The sequence below is a fragment of the Mustela lutreola genome, chromosome 11 (assembly GCF_030435805.1).
Source record: "Mustela lutreola isolate mMusLut2 chromosome 11, mMusLut2.pri, whole genome shotgun sequence".
NCBI classification, from domain to species: domain Eukaryota; kingdom Metazoa; phylum Chordata; class Mammalia; order Carnivora; family Mustelidae; genus Mustela; species Mustela lutreola.
In genome coordinates, this window is record NC_081300.1 from 89603419 (window position 1) to 89622433 (window position 19015).

Consider the following 19015-nt stretch of genomic DNA (forward strand, 5'->3'; position numbering starts at 1 on the left):
ATGAAGGAAAGCTCGTTACGTAAATATTTTTCAAGAACAAGCAATGCCACCTTAATGGCCCCTCCCAGTGATTCTCCATCACTTGCAAATCCTTGGGGAAAATAAAATACAGCATCCCCAAAACACAAATCCCAAATTTGACACACCTTCCTAAATCACACGCCCAAGATTCTACTTCAGATGCTCGACTTCGAGGGGCTTCAGATTCACTCTTGGAAGCAGGCCATACGTAATTATTCCAGTACTGAATTCTGGTATAAAATTTTGCACGTGGGATGCATCCGAATGACTAAATGAAACGCCTCTTAACCCTCTGCTCCATTCATCGTACTACCTCCCTGTGAAGAATTACCCTGAGACTTCTCAATGCACGCTTTGTTTTAAGTTGCGCCCCCAGGCCGTTACAGGGCTGCACCGAAATGCTGGCGAGAGCATCTCCGGCGTTCCAAGCACTGGAAGCCGGCAGGTACACTTGAGGAACAAAGCCGCGAGCATTCCTGCAACCAACGTTCAGCACAAAACGCCCTCGGACTGCAAGGACAGGAGACTACACGGACTGTCCCCGAAGGAAAAAAAACGCGTTCTCTTTTTACCTGCCCAGACAATTCAGCAATCACAGCAGCATCCTTCACGTCCTTCCAAGCCAATCACTCGCGAGGCCCGGGGAGCACGTGACTTCCGAGTGCTTCCGGCCTCTCTTCGGGTTCTCTCTCAGGTGGCCTTAGCGCGGCGCTAAGAGAGAGGCGCCGCTACTCCTGCGGTGCGCACGCGATTGCCCGCCCCCCTTTCGAGAGTCAGCCAATAGGAGGACGGTGCTTCTTAGGGACCAATGGGCAGGAGACGAGCTAAGCCGGTGGGCGACGCGAGCTGAGTGGAGGCGGGGCGTGGAGCGGGTCACGTGGGGGCGGCGCGGGGTGGCTGCCGGGAGCTGGCTGGGCCGGAGGCCGCGGGGCCGGCTCCCGCTGCGAGGAATGGAGCTGCCGGCCGTGTAATGGCCATGCCGCCCGGGCCCCGGGCCTTCCTTGTTCCGCGCCCCGGCCGCCGCGCCCTTCGTCCGCGCCGGCATGGTGAACCTGGCGGCCATGGTGTGGCGCCGGCTCCTCCGGAAGAGGTGGGTGCTCGCCCTGGTCTTCGGGCTCTCGCTCGTCTACTTCCTCAGCAGCACCTTCAAGCAGGTCAGTGGCTGCCCGCCGCCCTCCCGCCTTTGCTCTCTCGGCCGCCTGGCTTCCCGCCGGGGTGGGGGGAGCCGCCTGTGCAGCCGCGCTGTCAGTGTGTTCCAGGGTCCGGACCGCCGGGTCCGAGGACCGGCTGAGGGACCTGCCCAGTTCGTTGGTGCCGGGGCGGGAAGGCGCTGCTAAGGCCAGGGGCACAGGTGGGACTCGAACCCAGGTCTGTGGGCCCCTGACTGTGGCTTTTACCCTTCCTACCTGCCTGGCCCAGGGCTTGAGGGGGAGGGCGTGCGTTTCTTGCTTCTTCCTCCCGGCAGTCGTGGGGGAATGTGTGTCCCTAGATTGCACCGGGGAAACTGAGACTCGGAGAGGGGGAGGTGCTAGGTAGCCACGCTGCGAGGCTAGCGCTGGCGTACTTGCCCTGCGTTTACTTTGGGGGCTCGGTGGTCCACCCGGGAACCTCAGCAGGACCCACGAGGTACCCTTTCTGGGGTACCTCATGCTGCTGTGTCCTCAGTTGACTCATTCACTCAGAAATTGCCACAGCCACCCCAACCTTCAGAAACTACCACCCTGATCAGTCAGCAGCCATCAACATCAAGGCAAGACGCTCCACCAGCAAAAACATTACGACTCGCTGAAAGCTCAGATGATGATTAGCATTTTTTAGCAAAAAAGTATTTTTTAATGAAGTTCACACAAAAGATGTTGGACAGCTTCTACAGTTTTGCTTCATCATTTGCTGTCTCTCAGGCCCCGATGACACCGAGTCCATCTGAAATGTTCATTCCAGCAAATGTGGTTTTGAAATGGTATGAAAAGTTTCAAAGACGACTAGCACAGAACCCTCTCTTTTGGAAAACATAATTTGGATAAAATAATTTTTAATAGGAAAAAAAAATTCCATCCTTCGTTGGATGGAATTTGCTTCTTACGTCCCCATCCCCTTCATTTTTCTTCTGTGTGAGACTTTCTGGGAGAAAAGGCAGGGTGGTTTGGTGGGAAATGCGACCAAAGCATGGACGTTGATGAGTCCGGTTTGAGCGTTTGGGTTTTTAGAAAGGATGACAGCATACCTCGGAGTGTATCAGGAACAGTACTGGTTTATGCTGTTCCTCTGATGTCTGATTGCTGTGAGGGTCTCGGGTCAAGTTGTTAAATAAAATATATTAATGAATATAAAATAAACTATGTGACCCTAGTCACAGCTAAACACCCTAGTTTAACAGGTTCAGTGGGGGCACTGTGTAAAGGGAACACAGGGAACTGTATCCCACCTCTTAACCTTAGGCAAACAGGGTGAGTGTTGTGAGCCTCTTTGTTGACTGGGATGTGTTGGTGACATTCAAGAACTAAGTGCTTCTGGGACTTGTGTTTCTGCAACCTCACAGACACCTTGTGGTCACGTGATTTTCCTTCTCTGTCTGGAGGACCTCTGAGTGTTAGAGTGAGCCAGGACTCAGATCTCTGCATTCTTCCCTACCTGACCCAGGTGATTTCTGGGACCATTGTTTAAATTCTAGCTGTATGCTCTCGATATCCAAATTTGTAACTTTAGCCTAGACCTTTCCAGAAAACTCCCAATTTTTCTGTCCGGTTGGTTAATTGACATCTTTTTGAATGTGTCATAGGCTTCTCATTCTTGGCCAAAACAGAGCTCTTGATTCTCCACCATCGACACTTCCTCTTCAGTCTTCCCAGGCTCACTAAGTGGCATTACTGTTCACTAGTAGTCCGGCCACAGATACTTCCTTCATTCTCTCACTCCCCATAACCAAAACATTGCCCCTGCCTCCGCAGTGTATCCTGATTTTCTTTCTTTCCCCGGATTGTCACTGGTGCCACTGTAGGTCAGGCTACCTTGTCTGGACTACTGGAGTAGCTCGCCATCTAGTCTCTGCCTCTTTTTTTTTTTTTTTTTTTATTTATTTCATTTGAGAGAAAGAGGAGGAAGAGGGAGGGAGAGAATCCGAAGCCGATTCCGTGCTTATCATGGATGCCAAGGGGGCTTCGATCCCATGACCCTGAGATCGTGACCTGAGCAGATATCAAGAGTTCGATGCTCAACCGATTGAGCCACCCTGGTGCCTCAAGATCTCTGTTTCCTTTCTTGTCCAACAGTCTTTTTTCTCTACCCAGCAGTAATAGGAGTGATAATCTGGAAGAAAAAAATCATAGTTCTTCCCTAGGTATAATTCTTTGGCTCTCTGTTGCATTCAGATAAAACTCAGACTCCATTCCAGGATTACTGCTTGGTGAGTCATTTTTGTCCCTTCAGGCCCGGCTAACCGTTACTGTCTCAGGCCACACTGGGTGACACAGACTAAATTAAGGTTCATTGACTGTAGACATGTTTTATTTTCTTTGTACTAGGAATCATTAACTGAACATTTCTTGTTCATAAACTTGTTTATCTGTCTTCTCCTCTCTTTCCCTTCTAGATGTTCATATTCTTGAGAACAGGAACCTTGTCTGTGTCGTTCATAGAATCTCACCCCCTAGAATACTGCCAGGCACTTAATGGACCCTCAAGTGTGGTTTGAACAGACGAGTGAGTTGTGAGTCTTCTTAATTGGGGTGACTTTTCCTTTCTTCTCCAACTACTCAGATGCTGTCTCCTCTGTGACCTTCCCTACAACCATCTTAAAGGTACTCTTGTGTACCTTGTGTATTTATTTTAAAATTACAGTTTGTCTTTTTTAAAAACCTGTGATCCATGACTGTGATTGGGGAGGGATGATTGTGATTCGCCTCAAACTGTTGGCAAATTTCTCTGGGTCAGATCCCTCCCACAGCCTAATAAACACTAAGAAACCCTTCAGCTGTAACCTTTCTATCCCTGCCCATCAACTCCTGGCAGCCATTCATCAACTTTCTGTCTCTGGGTTTGCTGATTTGGACATTTCATATAAAGGAATCCTACAACATGTACTCTTTTTCTTTCAGTTCAGTTCTTCGTAGCATATAGTAGTGCTTCTTTTTTTTTTTTTTTTTTTTTAAGATTTTATTCATTTATTTGAGAGAGTGTGTAAGAGAGCACAGGTGGTAGAGAGAGAGAAGCAGGCTACCTATTGAGTGGGGAGCCCAATGCAGGGCTTGATTCCAGGACCCAGAGATCATGACCTGAGCTGAAGGCAGACGCTTAATGACTGAGCCACACAGGTGGCCCGTTGTACTTCATTTTTATGTGTGGATAATATTCCATCGTCTCCATCTGCTGCATTTTGTTTTCCGTTCATCTGTTGGTGGATGGTTGGCTTTTTTTTCTATTATAAATAATGCCTCTATGAACATTAGTGTACAAGGTTTTATTTGGAAGTACGTTTTCATTGCTCTTGGATATGGTCCTAGGAGTGTAGAAATGATGGGTCACGTGGTAATTCCGAGTTTAACTTTTTGAGGAATTATCAGACCGTTTTCTAAAGTGGCTGCACCAATGCAGTGAACTTTTGAGGAACTATCCTTGTCAAGTTTTGATGTAGGTACCAAAGAAGACTATCTGTAATTATTTGAAAAAGCTATTGAAATATCCCTCCCATTTCCAACTACACATCTTTGTGAGATAGATTTTCTTCACATGCTTCAACTCAGACAACGTATTGCTACAGATTAACTGCAGAGGGAGATGGGAGAATCCTGCTGTCTTCCATTCAGCCAGACATTAAAAAGATTTGCAGAAATATAAAAGCATTTTCTCACCAAATTTATTTTTTTGTTCTGAAGAACATTTTTTTTCACAAAAAAACCCCTGTTAACATACAATAGGTTCATCTTTATTTTTAGTTGAATAGATAATTTAAATATTTTAAGAATTTATTTTTAAATTTCTAGTATGATCCTCATAAACCCACATATGGAGATTCTCTATATAAGGAAGATAAAGGGTCTTTGGGACCCACAACTCGGAGCCCATTCTGGCTGACGCTGTGCTCGGTGCATTTGAGTTTGCTCGTCTTGCTCCGCTCTGCGCTGCAGGTCTGGTCACCTGCCACTCCTGAGCTGTGGGACTTGAGGCAAGTTTGCTTCACTTTGCCTACCCTCCGTTTCTTCATCTGTGAGACGGAGATATGGTATGGAATATGTGGGGCTGGGGGTGTGTGTTGGGATTGAATTGAGAAGATGCTGTGAGAAGTCGCAAAGCTAGCTACTGGGCCCCATGCTCTGCTTCAGGGAAACTGAGCTCGTGGAGCAGACGCAGCTGCTGCTTGCCTGAAGAGGAGCTGATTACCCTCTGTTGCTTTGAATTCCTCTTTTCTTTGGTTTTCACGTTAATTAATGCTTTGGGGGATAGTTTAAATTGTAGAGATGGGAGTGCAGGAGAAATTAATGACAATGGTGGGGATGCCATTGGGCTGTAGAGGATTGGGTGCCAAGTGACTTGGGCGCATTTACTTAACAAATGTTGAGTGAGCCCCAGCTGCGTGCTAGGTGCGCTCTGCTAGGGTGGTGGAATACAAGGGGTGGGGGCAAAATGGATGAGGTCTCACTCCAAGAGCCTGTATTGTGCCAGGGAGTGAAGGGGGCAGAAATGGCAGGTGGCCAAAATGATTTCAGATTATGATTTACCCTATGAAGGAAACAAAACAAGCTGCGGCGGTAGAGCATCAAGGTGGGCCTAACCCTGTGGGGCATTCGAGCTGAGACGGAAGAAATCCCCGTCTTGGAGTCAGAGGGTCCTTAGAGGGCCTCTTGTGTAAATAGATGTTCTCGTGTTCAAGTGGAGGGGTTCTTGAAAGTCTCTGGGCTCTTGGCATAACTCCTTGAAAACATATTAACATCTTCAACTTTCAAGGAACTAAGTGTGTAAATTGAAGTAGACTACTAGTGTGTAAGTTAGATACTTCTGAAGTGTTGCAAATCATAAGAGAGTTGCTAAACTATTTTTTATTGTTGTTGTTACTGTTCACCAAGGTTTGTATGTTTTTCAGAATGTTTGTCAAGTTACTCCCCAGGATAGAGGAGAACAGTGACCCATAACTTCACCGAGCATGGGACATTTATCTCACTTGACCCTTATGGTAACCCCTGGAAAACAGACTGGGCAGTTATTTAAATCAGGCTAAGTAACATATATTAGTAATAAAAACATTACTGTAGCTCTTTATAATTTATGAAGAAAGGTCTCTCTCTCTCTTTTTTTGTTTTTTGTTCCCATTCTTTGTACCACGTGTGGGCGTCTGTTGTGGCTGATTGTACTGATTTCTCTGCACACTTCTTTATCGACGGCTCAGGGGCACTCCGAGAATAGAGAACCTGACTGCATTTGTATATCCTTACTGCTTTGTACGGACTTGCTGCCTTTTTGGGAGGAAACACATGCATGTGTGCGCGCACACACACAGGCATGAATCTGTGTAAAGATAAAAAGCCTAGAATTGAGACAGCCTAACAGAGTAGGTCGGTTTGGAGAGGGTTTAAAACCATGGGAGGAATCCCCTCAGTGGACCCTTCACTACACCATACTGGCGAGACTGGACCCTCAGAAACACGAATGTGTGCTAATTCTTTACATTTGCCACTATGTCTTACACTGTCCCTTGTACAGTCTTGTTTGATTGTACAACTCTTATTACCCAATCCTTTTGGCAGGGTCTTGGATACTTACGTTTGAAAACTTGAAAAAGTGTTCAAGTGCCAGAAAAATTGTCTTCCTGTTGACTGGGAGCATAGTTATGTGGAAGAGCTTGCCGGGATGCACTTGGCTGTGAACTCTTGTTTTCTTTGGGGAAGAATAACAGGACAGTTTCAGAGTGGTGTTAGGAGTACTTTCAACCTTGTGAGATCCATTATACTTTGACCAGCTACTTACTAGTTTTCACGGCTATTAATTTATTTATTTAGGACAGCATTTGGAGCTCAGTTTCGTTTGTGCATAGCTTGATTCTACAGTTAACTGATACGGGCCCAGCAGAGCAGAGGAGTGTGAACTGATGGTAGTTAAGCAGTGTGCACCTAAGTGATTTGTCCCATGTTCCCAAGGCTTCTGTGCGTAGCCCCTCTTCTTGCACCAGCCAAGAAATACAGATCTTGTTTTTGTATAACCCATCCTGTTTCTGCCAGTGCCAGTTCTTGCCTATAAGTGAAACAAAGAGAAGAGCAAAATAGAAATTAAAGTCACCACATGTAACTGTTTTACACTTAGTAAATTAAAGAACATACTCCAGTACTGGTGCAGTGGTGGTGGATTTGTTACATAAATGCTGGTAATACTACAAATGGTGTGTATAACTTCCGGGACGTTATTTGGCACTATATAGCAGGGACTATTTCTAGTAATTATTACTATGAGTCATTCAAGAGAATAAACAAACCTCTGTTTTTATTGCAGTGCTGTCTATGATAACAGAAACTTGGGCTGGGTCAAATGTTCTGTGGAAAGTGTGTTTACTGAATTATGGCACATCAACATGATAGAGTATTATATGGCCTTGAAAATGCTATTATGAGGATGAGGTGGGTACTTAATGGTTTACCATCCAGTTAGGGTCAAGAATTGCTGAATGGCAAGCATCCTCGTTTGTAGTCTAAATGCTGGGGCCGAAGGTTAGAAATTAAAGTATAAAAATTGATAAAGCTTTATTTAAGCAATGGGACTGTGGGCAATTTTTGTTTTTAATGTTGGTAGTCATGCTTTTTTTTTTAAATAAAATTTCTATTTTAGGAGAATTACAGATTCAAAGAAAAGTTTCAAGGATAGTACAGAGTTCGTGTAGATCCCTCAGTGTCTTGTTAGTGATAATCATCTTTTTATTATTTTAAATTAAAAATGAAAATATTCCAAAAATGACAGAAGATGTAAATAATCCCCTCTATCCCTTCCAGGTTAATAGTCTGTAGCATATGTTCCCATACTTTTATCTCAGTTCTTACAAACCTGTATGTGTATGTTGTTGTTATCATAATGTGTGATATATAATATGCATTTTCTTTTGTAACTTGCTTTTTTCACATAGTATATTGTGACATCCAGTGGTCTACACACAGTGTGGTCTGTGTATTAAAATCATTCAGGTGGTTTAACAATATCGATTCCCAGGTTGCATCCACAGAGATTTTTTACTCGGTCTGAAGTTGGGCTCAGAAATCAGAATTTGTTTTAAAAGTCTTGTGTAATTTAATGTGCAAGCCAGCTTTGAGAACTGCTCAAGGTAAATACGTATCCGTCATATCTGGGATTTTTCTAATAGCCATGGCTATACCGGTGTTATTCAGTCATTTCTCTGTTGGGTTTCTGGGTTTTTCCTACAATGTAAACAGTACTGTAGTAAACATCCTGGTGCATCCTTACACATTGGTACTTTCTATAGAAAATGCTCAAAAATGTGTTTATTTTATCAAAGTAGATGCGGATATGTGTATTTTAAATAGTAGTAGCTCTTCTCAGGCTCCTTTCCTAAAGATACCCCAGGAACTGTGAAGCTCTGTTTCATTGTTTAGTCCTCTGCCATCAGGACTTTCAGGATTAGTCCTTTTTGGTGGTGACACATGACAGGACATTCTTAATGGTAAAAACCACAAAATCTATTAAAAAGGCAGAATGTTTAAAGTATATAAAAAGCTTTGGGGAGGGAGTCTTGTATAATTGTTTTGTTTTCCAACAGCAGGTTGAAGGATTCAGATGACAGCTGTCTCATGATTGGTTGTTTTGTACTTAGGCACCTTCCCCCTTTGTTCCTTTAATAAAATAGGAAAAGCAGTATTGAAAACTCGGCTGCAGCTTGTTGGCTAGGAGACAAGGCATAAATGCTTGCCTCTAGAGCAGCATGGCCCTTTGCATGTGTAGGTAAAGGGCTGGCTGGAAGGATGTCTTATGAAGGGTATGTTGTAAGAGTTCCACAATTACTGTCTTTTCATAGGAGAAATTTGCAAGTTGGCATGCTTCTTCTTGCCCCTAAAACCAACCTCCCAGTTCAGTGTTACCCTAATGAAGTATTATTCATAATGGCAAATGAAAGTGACCTTGTGCCCCAAATGAGTCCAGGGATTGTCTAAAATGACAGTTGTGAAATGCCTTTGAAGTTTCCTCTTCTATTTTAAAGGTATATTCAAATTTTACATTTTGTTCAGCAATGTGTTTGTTTTATTATAAAAATATTTTAAATGATATACCATCAGGGAGAAAAAGTTTAAAGCTTTGTCTCAGGTTTGCAAGAAATTAATTCTTTCGTACACATTTAAACAGGCATGTAATCCAGAGGCCGTTAATGTGAGTACGCCAGTTTTGAAGCATAACCTTAATTTATTACTTTTCCTGCAGGTTTATTTTGTGTTTTATATTATGGCTTTGGCTCAGACTCGACTCGGCTGATTCCAGTCGTGCAGGCTTTCTTACGTTTCTGTCCTGTTGTATAGTTGCTATGAGAAGTTGGTGGGAACGTAAGAGACAGTACTTTAACCTTCCTTTGGTGGTCTCTTTGTAGGAGGAAAGGGCAGTGAGAGATCGGAATCTCCTCCAGGTTCAAGACCATGACCAGCCCATTCCATGGAAAGTGCAGTTTCACCTAGGGAACAGCAGTCGGCCTGGCAACCAGTGCCGGAACTCCATTCAAGGGAAGCACCTCATCACGGATGAGCTAGGTAGGGCTGTCTCCTCTCTTCTCTGCAGCCATTGAAGGGCTGTGCTGTGAGTCATTACTGGGGTTTTATACAGTGCCATTCCCAGCATTTCTACATCTTTATTTCACACTTTACTTGTCATTCAGGTTCCCCTAACTGTCAGAGAAGTTTGATCTGATAATTCTGTCTCCAAAGCTCCTTGTACCTGTACTGCACGGTTTCAGCATTTGTTCATGTGCCGGCCCCTAGGCTGCTTGCTGCTCATCTCTTCCTGGCCCCAGGATGTTCAGATCTTGCCCAGGTTGTCTTCTCATCTTGGTGGTGAACTCTATACGGTAGCCAGTGTTACTCCTTGGTGACCTACATAATATCCACACAGTTTTGGCACTTAGGAAGTGTGCTTGTTGACTGACTGACCAGGTGATTTCACATGAATGATAAACACGTTTCTTTTTCTCTTTACTATTTATTTACTTATTTTTTAAAGATTTTATTTATTTGAGAAAGAGAGTACACAGGCAGAGGGAGGGGGAGAGTGAGAAGCAGACTCCCCACTGAGCAGAGAGCTTGATGTGGGGCTTGATCCCAGGATTCTGGGACCATGACCTGAGCCAAAGGGAGACGCTTAACTCACTGAGCCACCCAGGTGCCCTATCTATGTATTTTAGAGAGCTGGGGGTGGGGGGAGGGTGAAAAGAAGACTCCCCACTGAGCATAGAGCCCAACATGGGACTTGATCCCATGACCCTGAGATCATGACCTGAGCCGAAATCAAGGGTTGGATGCTTAACCGACTGAGCCACTCAAGCACCTGAATAATAAACACATTCAAAATGTGTTGTTCTTACAGTGAAAACAGCAGCTCCTCTTTCCAGGAGCTTCCTCTCAGAGTTTCGTTGCCTCATTTTAGTCTGTAAGAAAGCGGATTCCTGTACTGTTGAGGTGGTTGGATTAGTTGATTGTGGTCTCACCAGTTGAAGGCTGGCCCTGTCTTTCTGAAGAGGGACTCCCACTAGTGCACACATGAGCTCTCAATTATGTGTCGGGCACTGGGCTAAAACCTCTCCTTGAGTATCTTGTCTGATTTGTATAATAGTCCTATAGCGTAGACATTGCTCCTGTCACTTTGTAGGTGAAGGCAGGCACCAAGAGGCTAAGAAACTTAGCCTTTTTTTTTCCCCAGTGACAGATTTTGTTCTTTTTATATTTAAAAACAAAATCAACCTCCCCCCAAGTAACCCCCCAAACAAACAAAAAAATCAGATTAAATAAAATTTACAGTGAATATACCCATACATCTGTATGTGCAATTAAATACTGTCTGTTACTGTGGCACAAACCTCAAACAAACAATATACAAGTGTTCTGGGAGGTGGGGGGACGCCCAAGTTTTAACTCTTTGGGGTTTGGGGAGACAAGATGGGGGAAGTGAGAGAAAGGGGAAATCAATTCTGCTTTTTTTATTCTGTCCATATAAATATATTCATAAAGACCAGAAATGAAAAGGGAGCTTGGGATGGTAAGGAGATTGAATAGGGGAGTGTGGGACCCTCCCAAACCTACCTGACCAAAAAATATGAAAAAAATTAATTTCATGGTGGGAGAAGAGATAAAAAATGGCAGAAGAGAATGGGAAGGAGAGGGAAGCATTGTCTGCAGTGGGAAGGGTTCTTTATAAGCCATGATCAAGTTGCTATTATCACACCAGAAGAGTTACACTTTCCCTTAATGTCAACTATCTGAACAGTTTTCAGAGTTGCCCCATAGTTTTGTAGATTGTTTTTTCTTTTTTCAGTTGGTGGTTTGCAAATAATCCAGTTGGCTTGTTTGCTGGAGTAAATTTTGCTGTATTTCAGAGTCTCAGCACTCTTGTGAGTGTGGCAGTACTGTAATCGACACAGGGCAGCCTTGAATTAGAATATTCAACTATACACAATGACTGAACAAAATGCAGACATGCTGTCATTAAAATGAAACGAGTGCATTTACTGTTCTTTAAAAAACAAACAAACTTTACATTCCCAGCAAAAAACAAAAACAAAAACAAAAAACAGCTTTCCCAAAAAGATCGCAAAAGCATTAGTCCAGATGAGATTATTTGGAATTGAAGAAAGGGATCAGAGGAAAAACACCCACCTAAGGTAGCAGAACTGGAAAAATTTGCACAAAAACACGGTGACAAGGGGTGCTTGGGTGGCTCAATGGGTTAAAGCCTCTGCCTTCGGCTCAGGTCATGATCTCAGGGTCCTGGGGTCAAGCCCCTGCATCGGGCTCTCAGCTCAGCAGGGAGCCTGCTTCCCTTACTCTCTCTCACTGCCTGCCTCTGCCTACTTGTGATTTCTGTCTGTCAGATAAATAAATAAAATCTTAAAAAAACAAAAACAAAAACCCACGCGGTGACAAGCCAGCAACGGTGCCAGTGCCAAACTCTGTCTTTAAGATCATATTGAAAAATCAAAATATTGCATATAGCCTCTTGTTTTGTTTTGTTTTTTAAACAAAGTTTGGCAAAGGAAATTTGCTTCCATAAGATGACACAGCTGTTAGAGGGCAGACCTAGGGCCACGACTGAACTTGGGAGTTCAGTCCTTTTTTTCTTAGAGACTGTTGTGTTTCTATAACACCCAGTGAGAAAAATGATATCTTATGCCTTGACTTCAATAGTTAATATTAGGTTACAAGTGACAGTCATTTTCTTTTGTTGTAGCTAACACAGGAATAATTTTCCTCTGAGTAGTAATTCAAGTGAGACAAAGACTCAGACTTCTCAAGCAAAAAGTTCCAAAAATCGACTAATAAAAATCCCAGAGCCATAGGTTGTATTGTACCTCCATGACTGTGAGAAGAAGGAAACAATTTCATAAAGAAAACTGCAGGAATTTATGCTTTTTAGCAAGCAGATGCTGCCATGAATATTGCCAGGGTAACAGTTAGAATGATGCTTTCCACGTTTAGGAGTTAATTTCCCAGTGAATCGCGACATACTCTGAGGTTGTGATCTTACTGGACTCCTTGTTGGAAATGACATTGGCGTGAGTAGATTTACAGGGTAGAAGGAGAAATCTTGAGCTCTCTTTCACCAGAAATCAGAAGGCCCTGTGGTTTCAAGGCTGAATACTGGCAGTTAACACTGGGGTGTGGAAGGACTGGGGGGCAGGGCGCATGTGAAAGGCAGCCAGTGCAGCTGATACCTACAGTTTGGGAGAGAGAAGAGAGCAGAAAGAGAATTTCAACAAGTGGAGTTTAGGACATGTTCTATTTTACTGTCTTCCTGACAGGAGATAAGATTTCATCGTCGTTAGTTTTGGCCAAATTTTGAGAAACATGCTGACTTATTTTGATTTTTTTGGTTTATTTATAATCCCTGTGAAGAAAATGAGTAAGAATAGTTAAAAAGAATCCCAGAAACATATATTACAGCATTTGAGTTGTCCTCCCTTAATTTAGAAGACAAAATGTAGTTAAAGCCACACAAAGCACCCAGTTCTTAGGTAACTGGGGTCTGGTTCTTTCCAGGCCTCGGGTTTCCAGGTGTTAAGTGAGGTCCGTCTGAGTCTCTTCCATTGTTATTTTAGTGGTGCCCCCTGGTTTTGCACAGACTTTGTTTTCCAGAGTAGTTTCTGAAAACAGCCTTATACTTCACCAGGTCTCATTCTCTGAGGATTAAGAAGCTGGGGCATTTGGAATGGAATGATGCTGGCAACAGCTGCTCTGCACCTGTGGGCCTGGGTAGAGACCTGTGGGCCCATGCATGCACTTGGGAGTTTCCCAAGAGCCATGTGGTGTCCCTCATGCATTTATTTTTACATTTTTCTGTCTCACTCCTAGAGATTATAGAGAAATGCCTATTTAGCAGCTCTGAGCAGTTAGTTTTTACAAAGAGAGTCCTTTCCTTCAAGTTGAGTATGGGTTTGACTGGGTTGGAGACTGTGTTTACAGATGACGGGATTTATGAGCAGAGGGTATTAGGGTTTTTGTCCCTTGGGTATTAGAGAGCTTGCATTCCTGGATTCTGAGGGGTAGTTGAATCTGGGCCTATATACTTACAGACAGCCTAAATCAACTTATGAAGGTTCATTGTGACTACTTTTTCCAAAAATCCTCCAAATCACTAAGTAAATGCAAGCATTTAAAAGAGGTCTGTAAAGGGGCGCCTGGGTGGCTTAGTGGGTTAAGCCGCTGCCTTCGGCTCAGGTCATGATCTCAGGGTCCTGGGATTGAGTCCCGCATCGGGCTCTCTGCTCGGCAGGGAGCCTGCTTCCCTCTCTCTATGTCTCTGCCTGCCTCTCCATCTACTTGTGGTTTCTCTCTGTCAATAAAAAAATAAAATCTTTAAAAAAAAAAAAATGTCTGTAAAGATTGGGGGGTGGGTTGGTGGGTATTTATTTATTTATTTAATTTTCAGTATAACAGTATTCATTATTTTTTCACCACACCCAGTGCTCCATGCAATCCGTGCCCTCTATAATACCCACCACCTGGTACCCCAACCTCCCACCTTCCCGCCACTTCAAACCCCTCAGATTGTTTTTCAGAGTCCATAGTTTCTCTTGGTTCACCTCCTTGGTTGGTTGGTTTTTAAATCTAGATGGATCTCACTTTCAGGAATGAATGCCTTGGTTTTTTTCTATTTTCTTTCTCTTTCTCTTCTTCTTATTCTTTTTTTATTTTGAGAACAATGCCAGTTTTCTTCAGTTACAAATGAAGGAGTGGCTTGCATTGGTTAGATATGACTTGACATGGTGATTAAATCAGACCTGTGCCAGCAGACCAGGAGGTTATTTTAGGTAGATTAGAACACGAAGCCTGCTCACCGCACAGCAGCCCGTGTTGCCTGTCCACGACGACCTGCAGAGAGCAAGCCCCGATCCCTCGTGTTGGACTCCCGGCCCCTCTGCTGCTTGGCGCGCTCCACACACCACGTCCCGGCTCTGTGTGCTTTTCGTGTGCGCTTTCATTGCTGCTTCGTGGTCCCCCCGGGAGAGGGATGGGAGGCCTGCTGGCTTTCTACTCAGGTGAGTCTCTGACTTCCAGGGTACATTTGTGAAAGGAAGGATTTGCTGGTGAACGGCTGCTGTAACGTCAACGTCCCCGGCACAAAGCAGTACCGCTGTGACGGCTGCTTGCCCCACGGCTGCTGCGGCGCCTACGAGTACTGCGTGTCCTGCTGCCTGCAGCCCAGCAAGGTACGGACGGTAGCCGCCGTCTCCATGCCCTTTCTCTATGCCCTTCCTGGATGCTGAGCATCGGAGTCTCCGCGCGAGAGTCTCTGGAAGGTAGGGCTGAGACGGGAACCGTGTAGATGGCAGAAACTGCTCCTGTGAGGTAGTGCCCATGAGGAAGGGAGTGGTTCCCACTGACTTGGGTGGCTCGTTTGCACGTGGGTCCCTGTGTCCCTCATCAGGGCTCACGGAGAGGGGATCAGGCTCGTGCTCATTTGAGCTTGCTGTGTCCCCCTCTCTACCTTCCCTTCCACATCAGCAGTCTCTTAGTTTAGGAGAAATATCCAAGGTTACCTTGTGCTGCTGAGTCTGGAATTTATTACAGGTACTAACTTTTGTTTCCATAGCAACTTCTCCTGGAGCGCTTCCTCAATAGGGCAGCCGTGGCATTCCAGAACCTCTTCATGGCCGTCGAAGATCACTTTGAATTGTGTCTGGCCAAATGCAGGACCTCATCCCAGGTCAGAAGCGGTGATGTGGCTCGCTGGGGGATGGGTGGGAGTCAGTCGAAAATAGGCAGTGGGGGCCTCTCGGTGGGATAATAACGGAGAAGAGATTTGAGCGAGGCCGTGTCGAGCTTTGTTTCGTGGACGGTATTTAGATGATGGTATTGAGAGTGTCAGCATTGGATTTGTACATGCTAGGGAAGTAAAATATTTATATGAAATCAACATCTAATCAGCTTGCGTCTCCCTTACCTGATTGGCATGTCTGCACTTCAAGTGGAAGCTCGTAGTTATTTCTGAGTCTGGGTGGAGCCCTAAAAGTCCAGTTCCTGAGAGCAGTTCTCTGCCCCACGTCTCTGACTGAAATGTGGCTAGGGCTTTCCAGCAACCACTTGTTAAGAGGAAGCAGTCATTTGTTCTGGGATGGAGTTGTAATTTATTTTAGGATTCGAGGGGATGGGGCACGTGGGCGTTTAAAAATGCAGGAATAAACCTGTGGGTGGTCAAGCTCTCAGTGCTCACTAGCATGCTGTCCGTGTAAGTGCTCTGTTCTTTGGGCGCTCAGCGCTGGCCCTGGCCCTGCAGGTGTCTGCACGTCTGTGCCTTTGCATCACTGCACCCTTGCCTTGCTGCTTCTGGGCTTGGGCGGTTGTCGGGGCTCTCGGTGTGAGATTGCCAGCTGTGTGGGGTGTACATGCATGCTGCTTCTGGCTTCTGTTTGTGGAGTGTCCAAGACTGGACTGGCTTCGTCTGAGATCGTCATTCTCTGTGACTCTTGAACCCTTTGCCAGGTTTTTGGAGACCGCCTTTTGATTTTATGCCGCCTTGTGCGTCTCTGGTCTGGGATCACTGGGTAAATATTTCAGGGATTATAAGGAGCATTTGAAAACATGAAGAAATTCCTGATGGGCTTGTTTTGCTTTAAGAGCTTTCCACTTGAATGGGCTTTAAAGGAAATGTGGAGGGAGGCTGAACACATGACTCATTTTGAATCAGATTCTCTCTCATTCTGAGAAATGTTAGAGAAGGTGGAATATTTTTTTCCTTAACTGATAAAACCCAGACGCTATTTCCAGTCTTGAGGGAAGACACTGACCTTTCTCACTTGATCTTTTTATTGTAAAGAGAGAGGTCCCACTTGCCTGTTTATCTTCATTACGGTATCCTCAAAAAGGAGATTTGCTGCATGTCTATAAATTGGATTAATGCTTATGATTTAGATGTTAAGCACTGGTCTTGGGCTAATTAATGAACTCCAGACTAGCTAAAAACTCAAGTTGCCTTTATGAAAACAAATTGTTGAAAAATTAGCCGTCAGGGATGATTGTGTTAAATCCCATTTTCCATTTATTTAACCAACTGAGGCTTGTGTGGTATTGTGGGATTTGGCTTGTGTGCCAGACCTGGAGGTACATAAAACTTCAGGAAAGCGCCCGGAAATGGCATTTCCTTCGTGTCTGCAGGGTTCAGTACCAGGAACTGAATTTCCTTAGAGCACAGAAGTCAGGAGCGAAACATCTGCTGGATCTTAATCTAACGTAACATCGTCTGAGAAAAAAATAGTTGTCTTGAGTTGCCCAGGGTGTAGCTAGGTTGTTTTAAAAACCAGGCAAACAAAACTCACTATAGGCGTAGGAAGAAACAGGCATGCAGTGATGTTCTGTCCATTTTCACACACTTGTTGGCATTCTGTGTTAAGCATGCGCCTCTGTTTCATAGCAGTGCCTGGACTCTTCTGGTGGCATTTAGAGAATGTCTTGTGCAGGCTTCTGGCAGAGCAGTCCTGCTCTGGCCGCCACTGTCCTGCAACGGAAGTGTGTGTGAGACTCTGCTCTCTCTCACTGCGCTCTTACCTTCCCTTCTGCCAACAGAGCGTGCAGCACGAGAACACCTATAGGGACCCCATAGCCAAATACTGCTATGGAGAGAGCCCTCCCGAGCTCTTCCCCGCGTGACGGGCACAGAAGGCAAACCAGGCACCACCGGAGAGCTTGTGGCCTGAAGCCACCCTCCAGCGTTCTCTAGTCCACTTGGAAGAAGAGAGGCATCGGAGCCGGAGCCTTGGCTTTGACCATCTCTTGTGCTGTACTCTGTGGCCTTGCTCTCCGCTGGGCTTTACCCCATGGGATGGTTCTGTAAAACAGCTTGGAAACAACAGCGGGTCACGTTCAACAACAAACTGCAGGCGAGCTTGCGGAGCTGTTGGCGCTCTGGGGCACCTCTCCCATGGCAGACTCATCGAACCCTTCCCTGTAAAGTTATTTATTGGATTCCTTCGGAGTAGTGGTAATGTTTTATATAGGACGATGCCTTGCCTTGATAGTTGAATATATTCAAGGAAATTGTTGTTGTTCTTGTTTTCTTGTATTCTTGAGTTTGATGAGTTAAGTCATCCTTCCCCTGGATAAAATGTTTGGCCTCTTTGAACGTGTGTGTTCTCTCAAGGTAGTTATTTGGGTTTTGTTTCAACAGCACCTTCAGGAGTGGGCCCTGGACACTGTATCCTGACATCTAAATTTGTCATCAGCTCAGAGCCACTCTTCCCCATGCCGGCTTCCCTGCAGGTGCCCTCAGCTTTTCCCGTAGTGGCATTTGAATCTGCTCACATACCTGTGCGCGAGCACCGTTGGAACCAGAAATTCCAGCTCGCTGTTCTGCAGGATTTTGTTCTGATGTCCCGCGCCACTGTCGCCGCCATCGCAGGCTGCTCAGCCGTGTGTGGTACGCTGGGAGCTTCGGGAGCACCGCCGGCAGCCCTCTCTTCTCTCCTGTCATGGAAAACTGGTGTTAAGGGGATTCCTAGGTGAAGATACATCTAGAAGCTGGCTGTAAACAGTCATCCTTCATTGCTTTCAGCTTCCGGATATGTAACAGGTTCAGACCTTCAGTTTCCTGATGATTTGCAAAGAAGAAAAAAACCCAGGTTTCTGTCAAGGTGCTGTGCGAGAGTTACTGGTGCCTCAGTGGGGCTAGTCTGTGAAGGCCGGGCATGCTGGTTGCTGGTCCGCGTGCTTGAGGCGCCCCTCTGGGTTTCTAGTATGACACTGAATCTCGTGGGCTCGACGTCCAGAGTATTTGGTCCCCCTCTCAAGACACCCTGCCCCTCAAATAGTATGGCTCTTTGCTCTCAGGAGACCTGGGCACGTAACTCTTTCCTGGAGCAAGCCTCTCAATAACCCCTGGGATTGGGCAAGGTCTTTTTCCTTTTTTGATTGTTTAAGCTGTTGACCTTGGAGCAGGGCAGTAGTTTTCCAATCCACTTTTGATGTTTTTTTTTTCAGTAGGGTTTTTTCTTTGGACCATGTTTGCCTTCCATTATGTTTCTGCAATATGGAGCAGTAATTGCCCTTAACTTTCTCCTGTTAGTTCTACATCTCTTCCCAAAGTGGTGTGTCACTCTAAATAAGCTTTCTCTGAGAGCTGTCTGGCGATTGTTTTTTAATGTCCCCCCCCCCAACATCTATTTAGTTTGCATCGAACTTTTTGGATTCTAGGTACATTCACGGTGCTAAATCAAACTTTGTATGTGAAAGAAATGTGCATGTCTGGATGTTTTACCATCTCATTCTTTTTGGTAATTCAGTCTGGTGTATGTCTGTCTCATGTGGGTTATCACTGTTAT

The 19015-nt window shown here is 45.1% G+C and overlaps 2 protein-coding genes across 5 annotated transcripts in view; one reads left to right on the forward strand and one right to left on the reverse strand.

Moving 5' to 3' along the window:
- Positions 1-723, reverse strand: part of RNFT2 (ring finger protein, transmembrane 2) — a 68000-nt gene extending 67277 nt beyond the window's left edge. For both annotated transcript variants that reach the window (XM_059139203.1, XM_059139204.1), the window contains exon 1: positions 594-723. The gene's annotated coding sequence lies outside the window, so the exon portion shown is untranslated. The remainder of the gene's footprint in view (positions 1-593) is intronic.
- Positions 724-878: 155 nt separating this feature from the next.
- SPRING1 (SREBF pathway regulator in golgi 1) lies at positions 879-17820 on the forward strand. 3 transcript variants are annotated; one of them, XM_059139205.1, is made up of 5 exons: positions 881-1111; positions 9590-9746; positions 14760-14911; positions 15295-15408; positions 17265-17820. In XM_059139205.1, exons 1-5 carry the CDS (start codon positions 992-994, stop codon positions 17346-17348), a joined length of 627 nt encoding a protein of 208 aa, XP_058995188.1. In that variant the 5' UTR covers positions 881-991; the 3' UTR covers positions 17349-17820. The 3 variants fall into 3 exon arrangements, with proteins under 3 accessions (XP_058995190.1, XP_058995188.1, XP_058995189.1); XM_059139206.1 differs by having other exon boundaries at positions 882-1175; XM_059139207.1 differs by lacking the exon at positions 9590-9746 and having other exon boundaries at positions 879-1175.
- The last annotated feature ends 1195 nt before the right edge of the window (positions 17821-19015 follow it).

Coding starts and splice junctions, on each gene's coding strand:
- SPRING1 (XM_059139205.1), top strand. CDS start 992: ATGGCCATGCCGCCCGGGCCCCGGGCCTTCCTTGTTCCGCGCCCCGGC. Junction 9,747..14,759: donor CCTCATCACGGATGAGCTAG/GTAGGGCTGTCT, acceptor TCTGACTTCCAG/GGTACATTTGTGAAAGGAAG. Junction 15,409..17,264: donor AATGCAGGACCTCATCCCAG/GTCAGAAGCGGT, acceptor TTCTGCCAACAG/AGCGTGCAGCACGAGAACAC.